The 20,866-nt window shown below is 38.6% G+C and overlaps 2 protein-coding genes across 2 annotated transcripts; one reads left to right on the top strand and one right to left on the bottom strand.

Annotated features, from left to right (window-relative positions):
* The first annotated feature begins 802 nt into the window (after positions 1-802).
* On the top strand, positions 803-13,116 carry tgm2a (transglutaminase 2, C polypeptide A). The gene is made up of 13 exons (XM_066670951.1): positions 803-812; positions 1,786-1,965; positions 3,728-3,955; positions 6,198-6,316; positions 6,462-6,590; positions 8,232-8,409; positions 9,050-9,179; positions 9,427-9,530; positions 9,990-10,232; positions 10,427-10,702; positions 10,787-10,947; positions 11,035-11,171; positions 12,895-13,116. The coding sequence occupies exons 1-13, from the start codon at positions 803-805 to the stop codon at positions 13,040-13,042; spliced, it is 2,043 nt and encodes a 680-aa protein (XP_066527048.1). The 3' UTR covers positions 13,043-13,116.
* rprd1b (regulation of nuclear pre-mRNA domain containing 1B) lies at positions 13,000-20,569 on the bottom strand. Its single transcript, XM_066671830.1, has 8 exons — positions 20,270-20,569; positions 19,364-19,622; positions 18,707-18,836; positions 17,718-17,857; positions 17,298-17,428; positions 17,027-17,153; positions 15,979-16,154; positions 13,000-15,066 (listed from the first exon to the last, which is right to left on the bottom strand). Exons 2-8 carry the CDS (start codon positions 19,512-19,514, stop codon positions 14,917-14,919), a joined length of 1,005 nt encoding a protein of 334 aa, XP_066527927.1. The 5' UTR covers positions 19,515-19,622; positions 20,270-20,569; the 3' UTR covers positions 13,000-14,916.
* Between the last annotated feature and the right edge of the window lie 297 nt (positions 20,570-20,866).

Raw genomic sequence — 20,866 nt, 5'->3', positions numbered from 1 at the left:
AAGGCTAAGGACCATGAACAACCACCAAACATACATACAACAACCCACAAACAAGAACCACCAACAAGAAACACCTAGGTACTAATTAAGACACATGACACTAGAAACACAAGGGAAGGGTATCACATGACCAGGGAACAAGCAGGAAGCAGACACAAGACAGGGAAACAATCACATGATGGGGAAACAATCACATGACGGGGAAACAATCACATGATGGGGAAACAATCACATGACGGGGAGCACAAACAAGTAACAAAAACAGAACACAAAACAGCATGTTACACTTTTTAATACTCATTTTATAATCATCATCTTACAGCGGGATGTGAAAATCTCAGAACATATTAAATATTCTATAAACTTTTTTTCATATTTTCTGTCCCAACGTCTGAAAAACTTTTTAGAAATGTTTTGGAAGCATCAAAGTGTACATCCATTTATATTTAAAAAATGCAGTTAGTGTAAACATTGAAAATACTTTTGAGGACTAAAAGGTTTGATATAATTAAAAATATATATCACTGATTGGAAAAGAGAAAAAAAGAAAGAAATTGTAACAAATATATCAGTATGTAAACATTAGAGTAATGGTGTAAATAATATGTAAATTGAGCACAGTGTCAGTTACACCAGAATGAATGTCACATGATGTGTTAATATAATATTGGCGTCACTGGCTCAGTAGGAACTAAGGTGGCATGCTGCAGTAACATTAGCCTTGCCTAAAATATAGGAGTGAGGCAGGAGTCATGTAACACTGACCCACACACAAACACACTGTCCGTTTATATCTGAAAGCATGGATCAAGGTAAGGCTTGGGCATTTTTCAAGTAGTTCATTTAAAAGCGGGTGGAGTGGCAAAACTAACAACAGAGCATTTGAATGTTTCCTCCATTTAAATACAGTAACACTGTGACTGTGCAGTATACTGCTGTGTGCAAAAATATGAGAACCTCTCGTCAAATTACTTTTTTTTATTTCTTTTTCAAATAAAAATAAATTAAACATCTTTTGCAGAAATATACTCAACAATATAATGTAAAACAATATAAATACTATATTAGATATAGATTTTGTTTGTTTGTTTTACAATGTATTCTTGAATTTGTTCAAGAAATTGTTCACTGAAGTTGTCATAGATCTGCATGCCATGTTTAATATTTTATTTACTCAACTATTTAACTTAACAAATGAATTTAATATTGGGAGACACGGTGGCGCAGCAGGTAGTGTCACAGTCACACAGCTCCAAGGACCTGGAGGTTGTGGGTTCGAGTCCTGCTCTGGGTGACTGTGAGGAGTTTGGTGTGTTCTCCCTGGGTCTGCGTTGGTTTCCTCCAGGTTCCACCCACGGTCCATAAACACACATTGGTAGGTGGATTGGTGACTCAAAAAGTGTCCATAGGTGTGAGTGAATGTGTGAGTGTGTGTCACCCTGTGAAGGACTGGCAACCACAGGTTGTGTTCCTGCCTTGCCAGAGATTCTGGGTAGGCTCTAGACCGACCACGACCCTGAACTGGATCAGCGATTAAGTTAATGAATTAATTTAATGTCTTTTTTTAATTTAATATTAATTTAATTTCATTTTATATTATTATATTTTTGAAATGTGGATATTTAAAATTTCATTTAAATATTGGAAAAAGGAGGAGTGTACCTTTTTAAAAAAATGCTGTAATTTTAACTGACCAAAATAAAGAAAAATCGTGGGCTAAATTAGCCATTAGATTGATTTGGAAATGTAATCTCAGGTGTTGTTCATGTTTCTCTGAACTCACAGTGTTGGAGATAGAGCGAGTTGATTTGTCCTGCTCTGTGAATAATGCTGAGCACCACACAGAGCTGAATGGAGTGAACAGGCTCATTGTGAGAAGAGGTCAACCTTTCACTATCACTGTTCACCTTCAACCTGGCAGTCACATTCATAATGGACTTAACATCAATCTCATTGTCAATACAGGTACCTCACACACTCCTGGACGAAAAACATTACTTCAGTCAAACATGCCAATCATGATATCTGGAAATTAAAGCATGGTGTAGTGTTGTGGATCAAAATACTTACAGCTTTGCAGATGACAATGTTTCAAATTTTTGCCCCAATTAAATCTCTGTAGGCTGGAGACCAGCAAGGAGGAGTGTGCAGCAAGTATGCAGAAACCAGCAATGAGTTATGATTACGGTTAGGTTTAGGGATGTGTGGTTAGGTTGTATATCGCAGTTGGAGTTTCTCTGGCAAGCACATTCAACCCGGTCTCACACCTACTCGTGATATAGTCACATATATAGGAGACTGCAATTCATGTCATAGTCGCATATTTTCTACATTTTATGCGACAATATCACAATTATAAGTGTATGGGTAAATACCATACAAACCCTCATAAAAGTGCCCCATGGTATGCGGCAGTAACATGAAAACTCTTCCTCATTAGCTATTGGCGTCATTACTATCCTTTAATACCACTGTCTTATTTTTATTTACAGAAAATGTAACTTTACTAATTCATTGTTTGCTAAAATATCTAAGCAAATAATGGCTAGAGAAATGTCCTTTTCAGTATTAACCTTTTGAAAATTAGTCAAAATAACATTAAGTGAAAGAAATGTTAGAGTTAAAGCTAAAGTAGGACACCAATAATAAGCATTGCTTTGGAGAAGAAGTACAATAAAATACTTTATACTTTTGTTGGAATAACAACCTATATTGTGTAATTCACATTATGCCTGTTATGAGTAATGACGCCTGTAATGAGGAAGAGTTTTCGTGTTACTGCCACATAGTGTATGATAATAACCCATACACTTATGATTGTGATATTGTCGCATAAAATGTCGAAAATATTCGACTATGTCACGAATTGCAGTCTCCTAAATATGTGACTATATCACGAGTCAGTGTGAAACCGGGTTGGCACATTTCATCAATAAACTCTTACACTAGGACAAGAATTCTAACCCTACACTCACTGTAACATGGTTAGGAAAGTCGTTCTGGATAAGAGCACCTACCAAAAAGGAGGAAAATGTTACTGGAATTAGCATCATGCTAGCACCCTTAGCATATTCCGATAACTGGTAATGAAAGCTATTTATCAAGTAAGCATCAAATCCCACTAAGATTAAGACTTGGAGTTTTGTGCAAGATCCCTTTGACAACATGAAAGCAAAATTCCAGAAAAAATGAATCTTGACCAACGACAAAGGGTTTTAACAACATTATTATATTCAGTTGTTGAGGCATGAGTGTAAGAAAACTTAAAGTGTAAGAAAAGTTAGTCTGTTGGGTATGAACCGAAATGAGGATATTGCTCATGACTGCTTATAGGTGGGTATAGATTTATGTTTACTGTTCACTTAAGGTGGAAATGTTTCCAAACTAGGGAGTCAGCTAACTGCATTACTGAACATGCAACAAAACTAAACCACTCGAGTTAGTAACAAAGAAGTTTCTGTGGTAATTAAACAGTGAATAAAAACTTACAGACAAGTTAAACTTCATCTACGTTTAAACAACAGTCTGCTTTTTCCCCTCAAACACACAGTTCCACCTTAAAAGACACTTCGGAATATAAACCACCAGAGAGAACTGTGATTGCCCACAATCCCCTTAAAGAAAAAGTATTTATTTAGAAAAACAAATATTTGGCTCGTTGAAGAGAACGTTGAAATATTTATTTGCAGAATTAAGCGTACAATGTGTGATAGTTTTGTTCTAACAGGACCAGCTTCATCAGAGGACCTAGACACTACAGTAAAGTTCGGACTCAGTAAATTCACTTCCAAGACTCGCTGGAGTGCAACTGCAGTGGTAACATCGGAGAATACTCTATCACTGACTGTGTCCAGTAACCCCAGTGCCCCCATCGGCCTCTACCAACTGACCCTTGACCAGGCCAATGGGGTCACATTAGGGCAGTTTGTCCTGCTCTTCAACCCCTGGTGTCCAAGTAAGATGTACAATTTTGTTTCTATTTCTCTGCAAGCAAACATAAAAAAATGCAGTGTAAATAAACTCTTTAAATCACAGGATGATGATGATGATTATTATTATTATTAAAAAGGACAAGCAAGTACTATAGTGTAGTCTAATATTAAATTCCCCTGGGAAATTTTATTTTTACTTATTTGTTTGTATAAAACTAAATTTGGATATTTTGCGAAGTATTCTTCAAAATACAACACACAGAGGAAATATTTTAAAACACTCCTCAAAAATGGCCAAAAATTCCCTTAGCACCACCCTGAGAACTGTGATATTGTTTGTTACAATGTAATAGGGTGATCATATTTTGGTTTCCAAAAAAGAGGACACTTGGGGCAGACAAAGAAATGCCTTATGGACAGATAATATTCCATTCAAATTAAACAATAAAAAACAAATAATAACAAACTATAAAAATAGTTTATCTTGTCCATTGCTGACAGTGTGTGTATGATCATGGAAAGCTTGTTATTTTCTGTTCATACTACGCTACAAGACTGAAGCACTGTGTTGAAATGATATTAAAGCAACTCGTTTACCAGAAATCAACAAGATAACATTTTAACATTTAAGTTTTTCTAAAACCAAGCACCTTAACATTTTCTTAACCAAGTAATACATGATAAAGGAACAGGGGATCGCTGCAAACTATATATTTGTTTAATGACTTACATTTCTATAAGGTCTGACTGATAAAACTTTCATAGCCCCGTTTATTTGGAGTAAAACCTCGCTCTGGTGTTCTGACTTTAATAATCTGGAGAATTTGCCCGTTTTCATTTAAAGTTAAACAAAATGCTGTGCCAATATATTTTACTCGTCAGAAAGTCAGTAACGGTGAGATTTGTCTGTGTTTCATTGCGGTTCGTTACCGGGACAGACAAGACCTTCTGTTTGTGAAATATATAGTAGAAAACCAAAGGCTGGGTCACAGAAACACCTCCAAACCTAAAGACGACACTATGATAAATATTACTTCAACAACATTCAACGTTTCTGTTCGAGGCTCCAGTAAAACACTGAGCTGCACGGCGGTAGACGAGGACCTACAGCACTGAAGCGGCACGAGTGTGTCCCAATTCAGCTGTCAACTGTCTGAATCCTTGAACACTTCAACCCTCACGCCTTCTGAAGTGAACACTTCAATGAAGGGTTTAGGGATTATGGCAAGAAATGGGACAGGAGTAAGCCTGCAGACAGCAAGAAGACAGGACATTTTTGGCATGATTTAGAAATCCCGGGCCTTTTAATGAATTCTTTCTTTATTAATTTCATTACATACTATTGTCACACAAAAAAACCCTCCATATAAAACAACCGCGAGTCTCGAAAAGAGCTGTTTGTCTCTCTGTGTGTCTCTAGTGCTGTTTTTTCTCAGTGTGAGAAAGAGATAGTCGTTAGTTTTACTCAGGGTGAGTCTTGAAACTTGCACAGGGTTTACTCAGGATGTGTTTTTACTGCCAGCTCAAGTGTGCGAGATTGCTCAGACTCTGAGAAAGGACGGAGCCATAAACGAACTGTGATTGTTTATTGCCCATTTTAGTCCCGCCCATTTAACACAGAGGCGAGCAATACGGTGAGACATTTATTAGACTTTGGGACAATAGACATAAGAAAAAATGTGCGTTCATTAATATGGTCCCCGAGGAGCCAGATTAATTTTATTTGAAAGACAGATATAGGTTCCCAGGGGATTTAAATTCATCTAGTTTTTGGAAAATAATATGCTTATTATTATCTGGTGCATGCGTTATTGTGTCTGGTGCTCGTTTGATTGTCTTTTGTGCTCAACCATTATCTAGCACTTACTGTTTATTATTTGATGCTGACCTAATTCTGTCTCGTGCTCACCTGATGGTATGTGGTGCTGACTTAATAATATGTTGCTCTATTTGATAGTAATTTGTACTTTAAACATTATCTTACAGCATTATCTGGTATTCATCTGGGGGTTTTGGACTGACCTGATTTTTAACTTTTAAAACAGACCACATCCTTTCAGTGACTCATAAGGACTTCCATATTTTTGTTATAATTATTTATGTGAGTTGTGTAAATATAAGTGTGTTTAGAGGATACATTTTGCCCCTGATGTTTGCTGATGAATTATAGCTCTTAGCAAAAGCTTAGTCACAACAGTGTTGACCATAGAGGTGTGTCATGTGAACGATAACCTATTCTCTTTCTCTAATACTGGACTGGAAAAGGAGACTCAGTGTATTTGGGGAGTGAAGATAAGAGGCAGGAGTACGTTCTGTCTCAAGACGGAATTATCTTCCGTGGCAAGCCTAAACACATTACAACACTGCCCTGGACGCTTGGACAGGTCCTAGAATTATTTTTTTTCTAAATAATACAGACATCAATCACTTAGTCATATATATATATATATATATATATATATATATATATATATATATATATATATATATATATATATATTCATTTTTTTTTTTTTTTTTTTTCTCCAGTTTGAACCTGAAATGCTGGATATCTGCCTGAAGGTTCTGGACCAAAGTCTTCAGCATTTGCAGAACCCAGGTCAGGACTGCTCAGACAGGAGGAGTCCAGTCTACGTGACCCGAGTCCTGAGTGCCATTGTGAGTAAGATTTCCCCTGAACTTCAACACTGTAACACTTCCAGGCCACTAGGTGTAAGCATAGTGAGTTTTTCATATCTAGTAGAATTGTCTGTTTATGGTGCTTTCAATCTAAAACAAATAAGGTACTTCAGACGTAGTTAATCATCCCCAAACTTGCACTGGTCATCCCTAATGCTTGACTGGTTTTAGACATGGCTATATAGTCTTTCATTATGGCAAGCTGTTTTATCATTAAATCGTGTGACTGGATTTACATTCCAGATATCTGTAATTCATTTATGACTAGACATAATTACATTTTGACTAGTGTAAATAATGTCAAATGGCCCATTGAGTTCAATGGAAGCGCAAATTAATTTCAGATACTTACATTTCAGATATCTACAAATAAATTATGACTGGTGAAAAAGTAAATTAGAGATATCTTTCCTTTTGTTCTGATTAGTCTTAATTCCATTTAAATATATCTCAAATTCCTTCCTTATTAAAGATATCTTAGATATATTCTATAATTGTAGATGTCTTGAGTGAAAGTAATGACTAGTCAAGACTAAGACTAAGACTAAGACATCCAAAATTGTTTTTTTGACTAGTCAGAATTCCTTTTAAGATCTTAAAATAAACTCCAGATATCTTGAACTTGTTTTTCTGATATCTTAGTATCTGACTAGTCAGAATGTGATTGTAGATGTCTTAAATTATTATTCTGACTAGTCCAAACGTAGCTGACTGTAAATGCCAGGGTTGCATATTCAGTAAAGTCACTTACAAATATTAGTAGTTGCTTTTTGAGCTTGTTTCTAAAGTATAGTTGGGATTTTTTTGGGATTGCCCAAAAATAACAACTTTTGGGTTAAATCTTCCAGTCTCTTTCCCTACATTGTATTTTTTTCTGTATTTCCCTCAGTAAATGAATGAAGCCTATGAACATTTCTCATTGATGGAGCACTGTCTGATTTTATTACGGTTAGTTCTGATGTGTGTGGGGAACGGTACGAGGGAAAACGCAACTAATATTTGTAAGCAACTTTCCAGAAAAATAAGCCCAAATCGGTTAAAAAGGAAACCACCTGGCAACCGTGGCAGCACAAGGGGGAGTAATGCATGCAATGACTAGAATTAAAATATCTGAAAATGTCTTTTGACTAGTCGAAGTCGAATATGAGATATCGTTAATAATAATTCAGGATTTATGACTCATCAGATGACGAATTCAATGACATCTTTAGAGATGTTATAAAAGACATTTTGACTAGTCAAATTACAGATGTCTTAAATTACTGTTCTTAAAAGCCTGACTGATGAGTCAAAATGTAACTGTTACTAGTCAAAACTATGTTATTAAAGATAGTCAGGCGAAAGCTATTTAATACTAAAAAGGCTTGCCATACTTTCTTTGACTTCTGCTACTTCCAGAGATGTCACATAACTTTGCTCTACGTACCATGTCAGACCTGCCGTGTTGAGTTTTATCCTAACAGTGGAAGGTAGACACAAACACATTTGTTAAATATGTTTTCAGATTTTGCTTGGTGCTCTGTTAAATGACTAAATAGTTTATTTAGTGGAAACTAAATGAACTTGGTCTTTACTGCATGTGTCTTTTTATGTCAATGCCTTTCTCTTCCTCTGTATCAGATCAACAGTCAAGATAATAAGGGTGTGCTGGTGGGAAATTGGACAGGGGATTATGAGGACGGTGTAAGGCCCACTGCATGGAAGGACAGCTGCTCTATTTTACGGCAGTGGTACCATCAGGATTTTATCGGAGTGGAATATGGCCAGTGCTGGGTGTTTGCAGCAGTTGCATGCACAGGTAAACTTAATATAACTGCAAAAAGAACTTTTGAAATCAGTAATAAAGAAACATTAAACAGTTAAAATAATTGTGTGTGTGTAGGTGTGATGATAAGTGGGAGATAAAATTATGCAAATATATCAATGAACATTCACATATAAACATTTATTCATTCATTGCCTTTAACCGCTTATCCAATTCAGGGTCGCGGTGGGTCTAGTGACTACTCAGAATCACTGGGCGTAAGGCAGGAACACACCCTGGAGGGGGCGCCAGTCCTTCACAGGGCGACACATGCTCACACATTCACACCTATGGACACTATTGGGTCGACAATCCACCTTCCAGCGTGTGTTTTTGGACCATGGGAGAAAACCAGAGCACCTGGAGGAAACCCACACAGACACAGGGTGACACAGACAGTCACCCGGAGCGAGACTTGAACCCACAACCTCCAGGTCCCTGGAGCTTTGTGACTGCGACGCTACTTGCTGCGCCACATAAACATTTACTCATACACACAAATTGACAACCACCAGCCTGTTGTGGTGTACAAATAATGCTCCACACCCATTAGAACCCTGAACAGGATGAAACAGTAAATGTATGTATGTATGTATGTATTTATCTCTTTTATTTATCTCTTGGTTTTACTCAGTGTCCCGGGCTTTAGGCATCCCGTGTCGAGTGGTCACAAACTATGGATCAGCCCATGACACCAATGCCAACCTGCTGATCGAGCATTTCTATAATGAGTCTGCTGAGGATATTGGCGATGATTCTATATGGTGAGCTGTAAAAACAGGACCCAGGGATATCCTTCACACTGTGAAAAATCATATCTTATGTATAGGAATATTTTAATATTTTAAAAGGGATTACCATATTCATATTCAGCAATGAAAAAAATGTCAGGAATCAAAAATATTCAGAAGAAGCTCCTCGTATAATTTTAACTGAAATTAATCTTTCACTGAGTGGTGCAGTGATATCCAGTAGATTAACTTATCTAGAAATAACCCTAGCTATTTGCAGGAACTTCCATGTGTGGGTGGAGAGCTGGATGAGCCGTCCAGACCTGAAGCTAGGTTATGAGGGCTGGCAGGCCAGTGACCCCACACCTCAGGAAACCAGTGAAGGTAGCGTGGTCAAGTTCATGCACTTGTAGTTGAGATGAAAGCCCCTCCTCATCTCAGTGAGTTGCACTCCATTCTAGCCTCTCCTTCATGTCACTGGAGGTAAATACTCTTCCATACGTCCATTCGGTTTCATCCTTATGTGCACCACAATTCCAAAATGTTCACATACTTAGCAAATAGAAATGGATTATCTGAAGCAACTGCACATGAGCTTTGGGTTAATGCCATGCTTAATGCCAAGAGAGGGCTAGAGTGGTTTAAAACTCCTCATCATTGGTCCTCACAGCCATGTTCTAACATGTAGTTTTAAACTTTCCAAGAAGGAGGGTCGTTGAGTTGCGAAGTTGGACAAGGTGACCTATTATGTAGCCTTCATTTCAGAAAAACAATTGGAAGAACAGGTGTTTACAAACCTCTAGTCATTTATCCCATTGTAATCTTCTCCACTGCGTCTGACAGGGGTTTTCTGCTGTGGTCCAGTTCCTGTGAGAGCCATTAAGGAGGGAGACCTCACAGTGAAGTACGATGCGCCGTTCGTGTACGCGGAGGTGAACGCAGACGTGGTGGATTATGTTATTCTGGGAGATGGAAGGCAGGTTAAGATTGGAGACTCCACCACTGAAGTGGGTCAGTGCATCATCACCAAAGCAGTGGGCAGCGACGAGAGGGTGGACATCACACACCTCTATAAATACCCTGAAGGTGGGTAGCCATGCTGGAGAACACGTTTTACTAAAAAGTAAGCTAAGATGCCATTTTTTTATACAAATATTGCAATATTCTCACCCTTCCCTTTTCACTCCTCATTGCTCACTAGGAGCTCAACCCTAATTCAACCCTAGAAACACTAAACATTCAGTTTAACTTTACTGATTAACACTACGAATCCTTTGCAGGTTCAGAAGAAGAGAGACAGGTGTTTGAGAAGGCCAACCACCAAAATCGGCTAATCCAGGACGAGGAAGAGCCTGGTTTGCAAGTAAAAATCAAACTGACCCCACAAATGATGGTGGGAACTGACTTTGATGTGTTCGCACATGTCAAGAACAACACAGACACCCCAAAGAAGTGTCACCTGATGTTCTACGCCCAGGTTGTGTCCTACAACGGTAAACTTGCGAAGACCTGCGGGCTGACCGAGCTAACAGACATGAATCTTGGCTCTACTGAGGGTAATGGACTCTCTCCAGATTCCTTGTTATAGTTGCAGTGGTTTCAGTAAAACTAACTCCGCCTGTTCCCATGTTGCATTGCAGGTAATAAGGCAACCCTTCGAGTGCTGTATTCTGAGTATGGCAAAGCCATTACTCAGGACAGGATGATCAAACTGGTGGCTATGCTTGTTGACACAGAAAGCAAGGAGATTTACAGAGCCACCAAGACCATAAATCTGGACTGCCCTTCCATTGACATCCTTGTACAAACCTTTAATTCCTCATTTATTTGTATTTGACAGTAGCTGAACAATGATAAAGGTAAATATGTTGTTTTTTATCTTTTGCAGGTTCAAGAGGAGGTTCAAGTAGACCAGCCAAATGTGGTTAATGTACAGCTGCAGAATCCTCTACCAGAAACCCTGGAGAATGGGGTTTTCTCTTTACATACAGTTAGACTCACTGATGGACCACCCCTCATTAAAGAGTAAGTGGAACTGTTATTGTATCTAGTCACTAGGGCTGCTTCTAGATTAAATGGCAGCCACATTTTTGGCTTAGGTTTTTTTTTTTTTTTGTGGCATTGATAAAAAAAAAACATTTTTAAAAGCCCCATTGACAAACATGGAATACATTAACTTTTAGTCTATTGCAGTCACAGCACAAAGGAGGAAAACAGCAGCTTGTTTTACAGCAAAGTGACAGTGTTGTGACGTACACCATCGACGTTTTAAAATATGCTCTACTTTACCTGTACAGGGGGTCCTCGACTTACGACGTTGATCCGTTCCTACGTCGCGTCGTAAACCGATTTTCTGTTTAAGTCGGAACATACGTACATACTGTACGTAAATAACTTACTGTAAGCACTTATCCTATCCTAACACCTATCCTCCTCGGTCCCGAGCCGCGTAACCGTGTATTCTTCCGCCGCGCAACCGTGTATTCTTCCGCCGCGCACAACAAACACGAAGTTCGCGTTACGACGCTTACGACGCAAAACCACTTCAGTCGAAACAAGGCTTTATACAGTAAATGGGATTTGTGTCGTAACCCGTAACTCGGGACTGACGTAACCCGAGGACCTCCTGTATACAATTCTTGTTAAAAAGCCTTCACCACATATTCCTAAAACTAATTACATAACATTATTTGAATTAATGGCATATTTTCTTACAGATCAAATATGGAGGAACAATTATGGAATTACCAACAAAAAAAAATATCATTAAGTACTTTGTTGTTCTTCATGCCCGAGTTTTTGAAGCATAGACGTCACTAATGAAAAACAATATTCTACCCCAAGCTGGTACCATCTTTATCTAATAGCAGTGGACAGATCAGTTTTTCAAGTTGGTGCTTCCTCATGGGCCAATTTTTTTTAACACTTCCAGCATAAATTTTCAGCTGGATTAAAATCCACTTTTGTAACTGTAAGTCCCTTTCCTACCATGAGATTTTATATTTTTCACTTGACACCTGGGCCATGTTTCCTTTCAATTAACAAAGTCAACAGCTCATTAAAGTCTGTAAGCACTTCTTTTTAACTGCAGACTAATTTGCATTTTTAAACGTGTGTAAGTTAAAGCTATGTAAATTACAATAGGATTTTTTTCCTTTATTCTTTTGGAAAAAAGCCATTAATTCATTACCTGTAAGCGCTTATCCAGTTCAGGGTCGCGGTGGGTCCAGAGCCTACCTGGAATCATTGGGCGCAAGGCGGGAATACACCCTGGAGGGGGCGCCAGTCCTTCACAGGGCAACACACACTCATGGACACTTTTGAGTCACCAATCCACCTACCAACGTGTGTTTTTGGACTGTGGGAGGAAACCGGAGCACCCGGAGTAAACCCACGCGGACAACACACCAACTCCTCACAGACAGTCACCAGGAGCGGGACTCAAACCCACAACCTCCAGGTCCCTGGAGCTGTGTGACTGTGACACTACCTGCTGCACCACCGTGCCGCACAAAAATGCCATTAAATCAAATAATTATATTGAATTTAATAATTATATTTTTTGCTCTGACTTTTAGAGTCACGTTGCACACAGCAAGTTGCAAAAACTAGACAGTGTTAGACAAGGTTTTCATTGTCCACCCATAAGCTGAACTACATCTGAATAAAGCACAGACATCTAAATGTGTTTCTGTGTAACCTTTTAAAGAAGAATCCTTTTAAAAATGTTCCCTCTGACTTTCCTCAGGGTTGGGATGGTGGGTCCTAAGGAGATCATCACTGCAGCGCTGGAGTTCACACCCAAGGCTGCAGGAGTTCAGAAACTAGTGATTGATTTCCATTCAGATCAACTGAGTAACATCCAAAGCTATAAAAACGTAGTCATTGGAAAATAAAATGAGCTTGTTTTATTTATATCATTCAGTCTCTCACTGACCATACACATGCCCAGTTTACATCAGCTTTAACAGTCATCACCAGGGGACCAGAATATTGTTTAATGAGGACTGTGACAATCGGAAGGAAAAATCTACTGAGAATTTGTGAATGCACACAAGCCACTCTGAGAGTAACATGGAATTAACCATTCCAGTTTATTGTCCGTTCACTCCAGTGGGAAAAGAAAAAGCTGGTAAAGAAAATAATTATCAGGGGGAAAAAAGCCTTTTTTGGCTACAAAAGGAGGCAAAACAGTTTCTTTTTTCTGTTCTCTGGATTCTACTGCTACTACTGGAAGTGTCTGACACAGTGAACTGCAAACGTGGGCTCAAACTGAACTCTTAAAAAAAAAAAAAAACCTAACAAAATCACCCTTTGACCTTGACTAGTTAGAGATATTATGAATATGTAAATCCAGCTTTGTCATGAACAAGAAAGAAAATGAAAGCATCTTTTGATTGTCAGTAGTTCTGGTAACTGGAGCCATAAAAGATTATGGATGAGTCTTTAGGGGCAAGCTTTGTCCACACACATTTATCTTTGCTGTTTCCGTCTTGACGCAGTAGGTTTAAGTCAGACTTCTTCCATCTGATAAGGGGCAGCTGGAGTTATTCACCTGGTCTTAGTGATGTAATCTGTTCATTTTTCTCCCTCATGTTGATATCTCTGAACAATGAATATGACCAAGGATATTTAATTATTAAAATAAAGAAATAAAGAACAGACTACACAGTGAAAGCCTCACCCAGATTGGTGCTGAAACCTGTCAATCACTTCTTTAGGAATCAAGCCAACTCCACAACCCCCTTCTGACAAAAATATCTGCAACTCAGACATCTTTATAATACGCAGATGGTTGAAGCATCACCTAAGTGTAACTAAAGACACAAAGCACAGAGTACTTCTGCTTTATCTGCAGCGTTTTTCAAAGTGAACCCCAGGTGACCCCCAGAGGATGGACACTTTAGTAGAGAAAGGATATGAATCATATAGTGTTCCCTATCGACCGGTTTGAAAACCACTGGAAACAAAACCTGACCCCCTTTGGAGGTGGCAGCCAGGGTCAAGGCATTGCAAAAAAAAAATCATGTTAAATTCATCCTCAGATTTTACAAGTTATACGCTGCCTTTTCTTTCTTTCTTTTTTTAAAAACACAAAACTTTCCATATTTTCTAATTTGCAATAACAATGCACACCGTGTATCGCCCAATCCTAGCTGCCCCTCAGACTGTTGAAACGGATGGTAAAGTACATCTGACAAAACCTGTTCTAATTTGAAATACTCACAGCTATTGTCTTCTGACACCCACACAGCAATTACTTCTAATTTCCATTCTCTGTAAATGAATGACATAAACAAGAAGCAAGTTGCCACATCCAACACCTCCTTGAAGAATTAATCCACAGATAAAGAAAAAATAAAAAGTAAATCACACTTTAAAACAATAAAACTTAAACGCTAATCTAACAATGTTAAGACATAGCTTGGAGTGCTGCTACTTTCACAGCAGGGTCACATACAAAAGCGAGGACAGCATACACCATGTTTGCTCTCAGTGAAGCTCCACAACTAAAGCAAAAAAGATCAGTGGCCAGAGATTTCTTCTAAAAAAAAAACAAAAACAAACAAAAGACCGGGTGGGGGACTGGCCAGGTTTGAGTGAACTCGATGGAGATGGCTGGTTTTTGTGCTCCTTGGTGGCAGCAGAAAAGTTTCTGGAGAAGGTTCTGGATGTGATGGATTCTGACAGATGTGAAACAAGGAAGACAGAGAAGTTAGAGTGGAGAAAGAAAAAGAAATCCTGTTTGTTATTGGATGTATGTGATGGATCAGTCAGTGGAGAACAGATCTCCAGCAGAGGGCAGTGGGGCCAGCCCTCCAGTCACATTAGGCAGGAGTGAGAGGTCAGGAAGGCTCTGGATGTGAGACTTCAGTTCCTTCCGCACCTGTGTGACTCGTGCCAGCTTCTGTTTGTACTCCTGCAAAGACCAAGAGACATTTCCAACTCATTTTCTCTGGAGAACACATGGAATGTAGAAAAAGTATAAGCCTGCAATGATCAGCACAGCATCACACCAAGTAGAGTGCTTTTAAAAAAGTTCACACTGTGATAGTAGTGATATTCTGACTTGTTTATGTAACTGTTTCATTCAGTTACACGTAATATACTGTTAATATATTTTACATATTATACAATATACTTATTGTATGTTAATTAAATAAGTCCTGGTGAAAAATGGCTCTACGTTAAAGGAGTTTTCTCCTAAAAGGGGAGGGACTTTGCGAAGGTGTTTTAGTTACAAAATATCAGATCAAACCACGGTAATTGTAATTGCAAGAAGCCTGTAACAACAAAAAGGGTAAATATAAAATCTATTTCACAACCTCAAGCAGAAGGACTGTATTTTTGCGTATTAGAAAAGACAAAAATGCCACAAGGACAAAACACAACAGCAGACAAACACAGCATCTGTTTTCTATTTGTTTTGTTATTTAATATGAAATTATGAGTATTTTTTGTGTGTGTATATATACTGCATTTTACTTGCACTTTATATTTGTGGTAGATTTGTAAATATATTATTTTACATTAATTAAGAATTGTGGTAAATTCCTGTTTACAAAATAAATGTTTAGTTTTTACTTGAAATTAATAAAATATTTTCAGTGTTTTGTCATATTGCCAATAATATAATTATCGCAAATATACTCTGAAATATTGTGGGACCATATCGCCCACCCCTAATACCAAGTGTTGGTTTTTGTTTAAATCCTTTACATAACAAATCAGGGGTATGAAATCAAAAAAATCAAAATGGTGTGGACAATTAACCAATGACTAAATTAATCTTCAATAAAAACCTAAAAACATACACCATGTGAAACTCTACCTCGAGTTTTTTCTCCCTCTCACTGAGTGCTTCTTTCTGGCTGTGGATGTACTCCGTTAGCATACGAGCCAGCTGTCTGCGGTCCTCCAACTCAGCTGCCAGGCGACCGTTATACTCGGCCAACAGCAGGCACGCCTCATCCACCGTCTTAGAGAGCTTATCTGCTGCCTCCTTATCTGTAGGGAAGAGTTCACAGGTCAGTTTTGTCTTAAACTTTCATTTACTTTTAAGTGTAATCTGAGAGACATTTTTTTAAAGAAACAAATTTGAAATACAATTTGTCTTATGTCTGATGCTTATGATGTTTTGGTTTTGTAAATGATTGCAGCATCACAGAATCTGCTTATTAAGGATTCCTATGGAATCACAATTATATTTGCATTTCCAAATAAAGTTCCTCAAAAACAAGAAGAAGCACTTCACGCATGCTTAGATTTGACCTGATAATGCTGTGATAAAACCTCAGAATTAAGTTCATTTTACTGCTGTAATAATCCAGAAAAATGAAATTAAATTAAATCCACTACACATTTCTAAATAATATATTAACATTACCAATCAATTAAAAATTTTCCATTTGTTAGGGCCTATAGGGCGGCACGGTGGCTTAGTGGTGAGCCCGTTCGCCTCTCAGCACTGGGATCTTGGGTTCAAGTCCCATCTGCGTGGAGTGTCCATGTTCTCCCTGTGTCTGCGTGGGTTTCCTCCCACAGTCCAGAAACATGGAGGCTAGGTGAATTGGCTTCTCTAATAAATGAGTTAGTGAATGAGTGTGTATGTGAATGAATGTCTGTATGTGTGAGTGAATGTGTGTGTGCCAAGATATGGATCGGAACTTTGTCCTGGGTGAAATCCTAGTGCCCGATGCAGTCCTCCAGGTGGACGGTTGTTCCTGGTCGAGAGTACGCTGTGCGCGTTTGGCTTCCGTTTCTTGCCAGCGTGTGTGTTCTGAGAGTTCTGAGCAGTGTGGATTGTAAAGCATCCTTGGGTGTCTAGAAATGCGCTATATAAGTGTAACGATAGATAGATAGTTAGATAGAAGCCTCACCTGTAATCTTTTCCAGCAGAGAAACGTCCTGCACTTCTTGAGGCAGCGAAGCAATTTTCTGCCGGACGGTAGCATCTCCAGATGCTGCATTCTCTAAATCCTGCAATGCCTTCACCAACTCCTCCGTCTGGCCCAACAACAGAAAAAAACATACTCCCATTCTTTAGGAAAACTCAAATCCTTCTCATTGATGCTTTATTCGAATTCATAATACAGCAATATGCAGTCACTTTGTAACTGTCCACAGCAAAGCACTACAACACATTCGTACCAGCTGTGGACCTGTTGCGTCTATCTCCCGGGGGGAATAGTGAGTCCTGTAATCATCATCATCGTCATCTTCTTCCTCTTCTTCTGGCTGAACCTTTTGAAAACTTCTTTTCAAGCTTTTCCTCTCATCAGCTACAAAACACAAATGAAGGTACTATTAGACATCCTTCTATTTCTGAATCCAACTTTCCAATCGATTTTGAAAATCACTGCAGTTGCAAGGGTCAGGAATATAACTGCAGCACGATTTAAGATTTATAATTTCTTTTATTTATTTATTTTTATCTTATGAGAGTGCACAAATTAGATACAGCCAAGCAGTTCTCTCCAATATTACGAGATACAACACAAATCTGAGCTGTACACTTGGAGGCCCCACTAACCCACATGAATTTAGTAGAAACACAGACACTAAAAGTACCTGTAGTCCTTTGTTTGGGGCTGTTGGAGTCTTCGATGGCTAGTTTGAGCTGCTGGATGAAGTCAGCGCGGTAGAGATTACGCTCCTGCCAGATATTCAGCAGCCGCTCCATGTGCTTCTTACAGCCTTCATCAGTCTCCCTGCACACACACACACACACACACACACACACCACAAGGTCAAGTTAAGACCAGTTCATTTTTTGCTTTTCAAAACAACTGCAATAGCACATAATGAAATCCAATGCAGGAGGTGGCTGATGATAAAACAGAAAGAGATACATTTAAATGTCTTTCTCACATTTTCTACAGCAGTGTCAACTACAACTGCCATTCAGTGTATTCTCGCTATTGATCATTTCATGTTTCTAGAAAGAGACACTCATCAGCTTGTTTTGATCATAATTATTGTTACAATTGCTTTGAAATCTAAATCTATAAGGTTTAGCCCTGAGGGATTTTTAGTTGTTCTCAAATTTGCAGGAAGGGTTATTACACAGAAAAATACAAATATAGTAACTGTCAAATGTGTATAACTTCATAACTACACAGAGAACCCCTTGCCCCTTCTATACTGAAAACTGTGCTTTAGTGTTATGGTCTTTTTGACATGTTACGTTTGATGATTAGGTAGTTACTTCCCCCGGCCCAAGAAACAAATATTACTCAATCTCAGAGTTCTAAACATGTTCTCGCACCAGAAATGTGGAAATAGTGTTAAATTGTAAAGACTATGGCAGGCCTCAAATAAACGTAAATGCAAGAAGATACTTTTATTTGCCTTGATCTGACTGATGAAAAGCCACGTTGTTCTGTTTGTTTTGGGAATAAACGCCTGTCACCTAAATAGAATGTGGTCATGTAATAAGTCCTGCGTGTCTGGATTAAACTGCCACGAATAGATTTTATGTAGGTAAAGAGAAACGTATCATCTGAGGGATAATTAAAGGCAAAATAGTTTTCTCCGAATGAAATCAGTGAGTTTCACACCTTGCCACATGTGAACAAGCATCAACAAGAACTCCCTCGAAGTCTCGCGTAAACTCTGGTCCCTTTTTCTTGCTGTTCTGGATCACATCATTGGCTAGGTAAAGAAAGGTCAGTTTCCGGTTGGTTTTGGCTGAAAAACACACACAAGAAAAGCATTATTTGGAAAGTTTAAAATATAAAACTCAAACAATATTGTGCAGGTGAGTTAGTAATTTAATTACCACTAAACAAAGATTATGATATTGTTCTGGTCTCTTTTAGACTGTGTTCACTATTCTGCCTTCAAACAAATGGTACAGAGTGCAATTCATGTATTTTATAAACAAAATCTCGATGGAATGAAGCAATAGTTAACACCTATCAGCCTGGATTTATCAGAGAATCCATACTAAATGCCCAATGATTCCAGGTAGGCTCTGGACCCACTGTGACCCTGAACTGGATAAGGGTTACAGATAATGACTGAATGAATGAATGAATAATTCTAATAATGTGAGCTGTAACAAATTTAGAAACAGTAAAAAAAAAAATGTAATCACTTACATAAACGTTACGTTTTTTGTAGGTAATAAAGTTATGAACAGCTCTTTAAATAAAACCCAGTTGTTTTCCCTGAGCATGGCTCTAGTGTTTTGCGCCCCGTGGACTTGAACGTACCTTTTTTCAGCTCTCTATGCCAAACCCTGACGATGGAGCCTGAGTGTTTGCGATGGTGGATGATCCACAGAGAGAGAGTCTGGACACTTTGCTGAGAGTTACTCAGCTCGGATAGCTTTTTCTCCAGAGCAGATTCAGAAAACGATGACATGATCGGGTCCGTCCTCAATCACAGATCCACAAAGACGTCCCAAGATGCTTCTGGCTGTTCTCAGTTTCCAAGCCGCAAAATTAAAACATCTCGCAGACTGAGAGTCGACTGTAAAATAATAACATGTTGTTGCTTTCTGCTGCTATAAATTCAGTAATAATAATAATGAATACAATTATTATTAAATATTATGTCATAATTATGTTGTCTGCACCATTCAGGATTACTATTGTTGTAAATGAAGACACTCAGACCACTGTAACATAAACATTGTCCAATTTAGAGAAATAGATTCAGATTTCCTTCCAATGATGGTGAGATTATCATATGTACAATAAAAAAACAGTCATTTTATTTACTGATTAATCATCATTAAACCTACACTTCAGACGATTTAGTCTTTACTTGAAAAGTTGAAAATGACAAATAAAAGCACATTCTTAGTTTCTCTTCTTAGTGAGGAGCTTTTAGAGACGTTAACCTCTTCGGTCCCCTGCTTCCTAGCTATAAACACCACTGCCTCCCTACCTTCCTCTAAAACCAAGGTTCTCTCACAAACTGTACCTATGACTTTACAGATTAATAAACAAACTATGCAGTCATTTCAGACAATAACAGCAATCCCTCTCGAAGTTATTTTGGCAGTGAGCGCGTTAACACCAGAGCGACTGTTGCTGAAAGTGCACTGAGTCTTAAATTCTCATTCAAACACAACACCTTTAGAGAGAAATACCCAAAGTGTCGGAGCTGCTGACCTTTTGCGTCGGTGGGCACCTGCTGGACTATGCTAAGCTAAACTAAGCCAGGATTTAAACAGTTGATGCTAAGCTAAACTCAAGCTGGTGTGAGTCTCTGAGAGGGATTTGCTTTTCCCACGAGTTCACTCCGAAACGTGTAGAAAAGTCGCCGTAAACACGCTGTGAACAGTTCGTTTAAAGAACCGTTAACTCGATCCCTCCCGGAGCTCGTTACTCCGCAGTAATCCACATTTTTCCTCCACAACTTTCAACGAACGGACGGTAAACAAACAAATGAACGACCTCCGTCGCGCGCTAACGGCGTTCAGTTCTCTGGGTGAGACATGGGATCATTTCAATCTCCGTGCAAATTGGAAGTGCACTACCTAGGGCCCCTATCTTTCTAGTGCGTCTCTTTCAGCCGTTGCACTTCTAACAAGGTTTGCATTTGAACCCTTGTGTTCTATGCTTTCTGTGTTCTGTGCTTTCAGATATAATGTATTTCATGTTTTTACCGACTCAAGCGTTTGTTTCTGTCATTTTAATGGACAGTGGACTGTGGTTAACCTTCTCAACAGAGATATATGCTGTAGGTAAGTTTTCTAGTTAGTGCAC

The sequence above is a fragment of the Hoplias malabaricus genome, chromosome 5, assembly GCF_029633855.1.
Source record: "Hoplias malabaricus isolate fHopMal1 chromosome 5, fHopMal1.hap1, whole genome shotgun sequence".
Classification (NCBI taxonomy): Eukaryota; Metazoa; Chordata; class Actinopteri; order Characiformes; family Erythrinidae; genus Hoplias; species Hoplias malabaricus.
This window is presented reverse-complemented; position numbering and strand designations above follow the sequence as displayed.

Coding starts and splice junctions, on each gene's coding strand:
- tgm2a (XM_066670951.1), top strand. Junction 10,233..10,426: donor CCTCTATAAATACCCTGAAG/GTGGGTAGCCAT, acceptor AATCCTTTGCAG/GTTCAGAAGAAGAGAGACAG. Junction 10,703..10,786: donor GAATCTTGGCTCTACTGAGG/GTAATGGACTCT, acceptor GTTGCATTGCAG/GTAATAAGGCAACCCTTCGA.
- rprd1b (XM_066671830.1), bottom strand. CDS start 19,514: ATGTCATCGTTTTCTGAATCTGCTCTGGAGAAAAAGCTATCCGAGCTG. Junction 17,858..18,706: donor GCTTGTTCACATGTGGCAAG/GTGTGAAACTCA, acceptor GTGTGTGTGCAG/GGAGACTGATGAAGGCTGTA. Junction 16,155..17,026: donor TCTGCTGGAAAAGATTACAG/GTGAGGCTTCTA, acceptor TCTTCCCTACAG/ATAAGGAGGCAGCAGATAAG.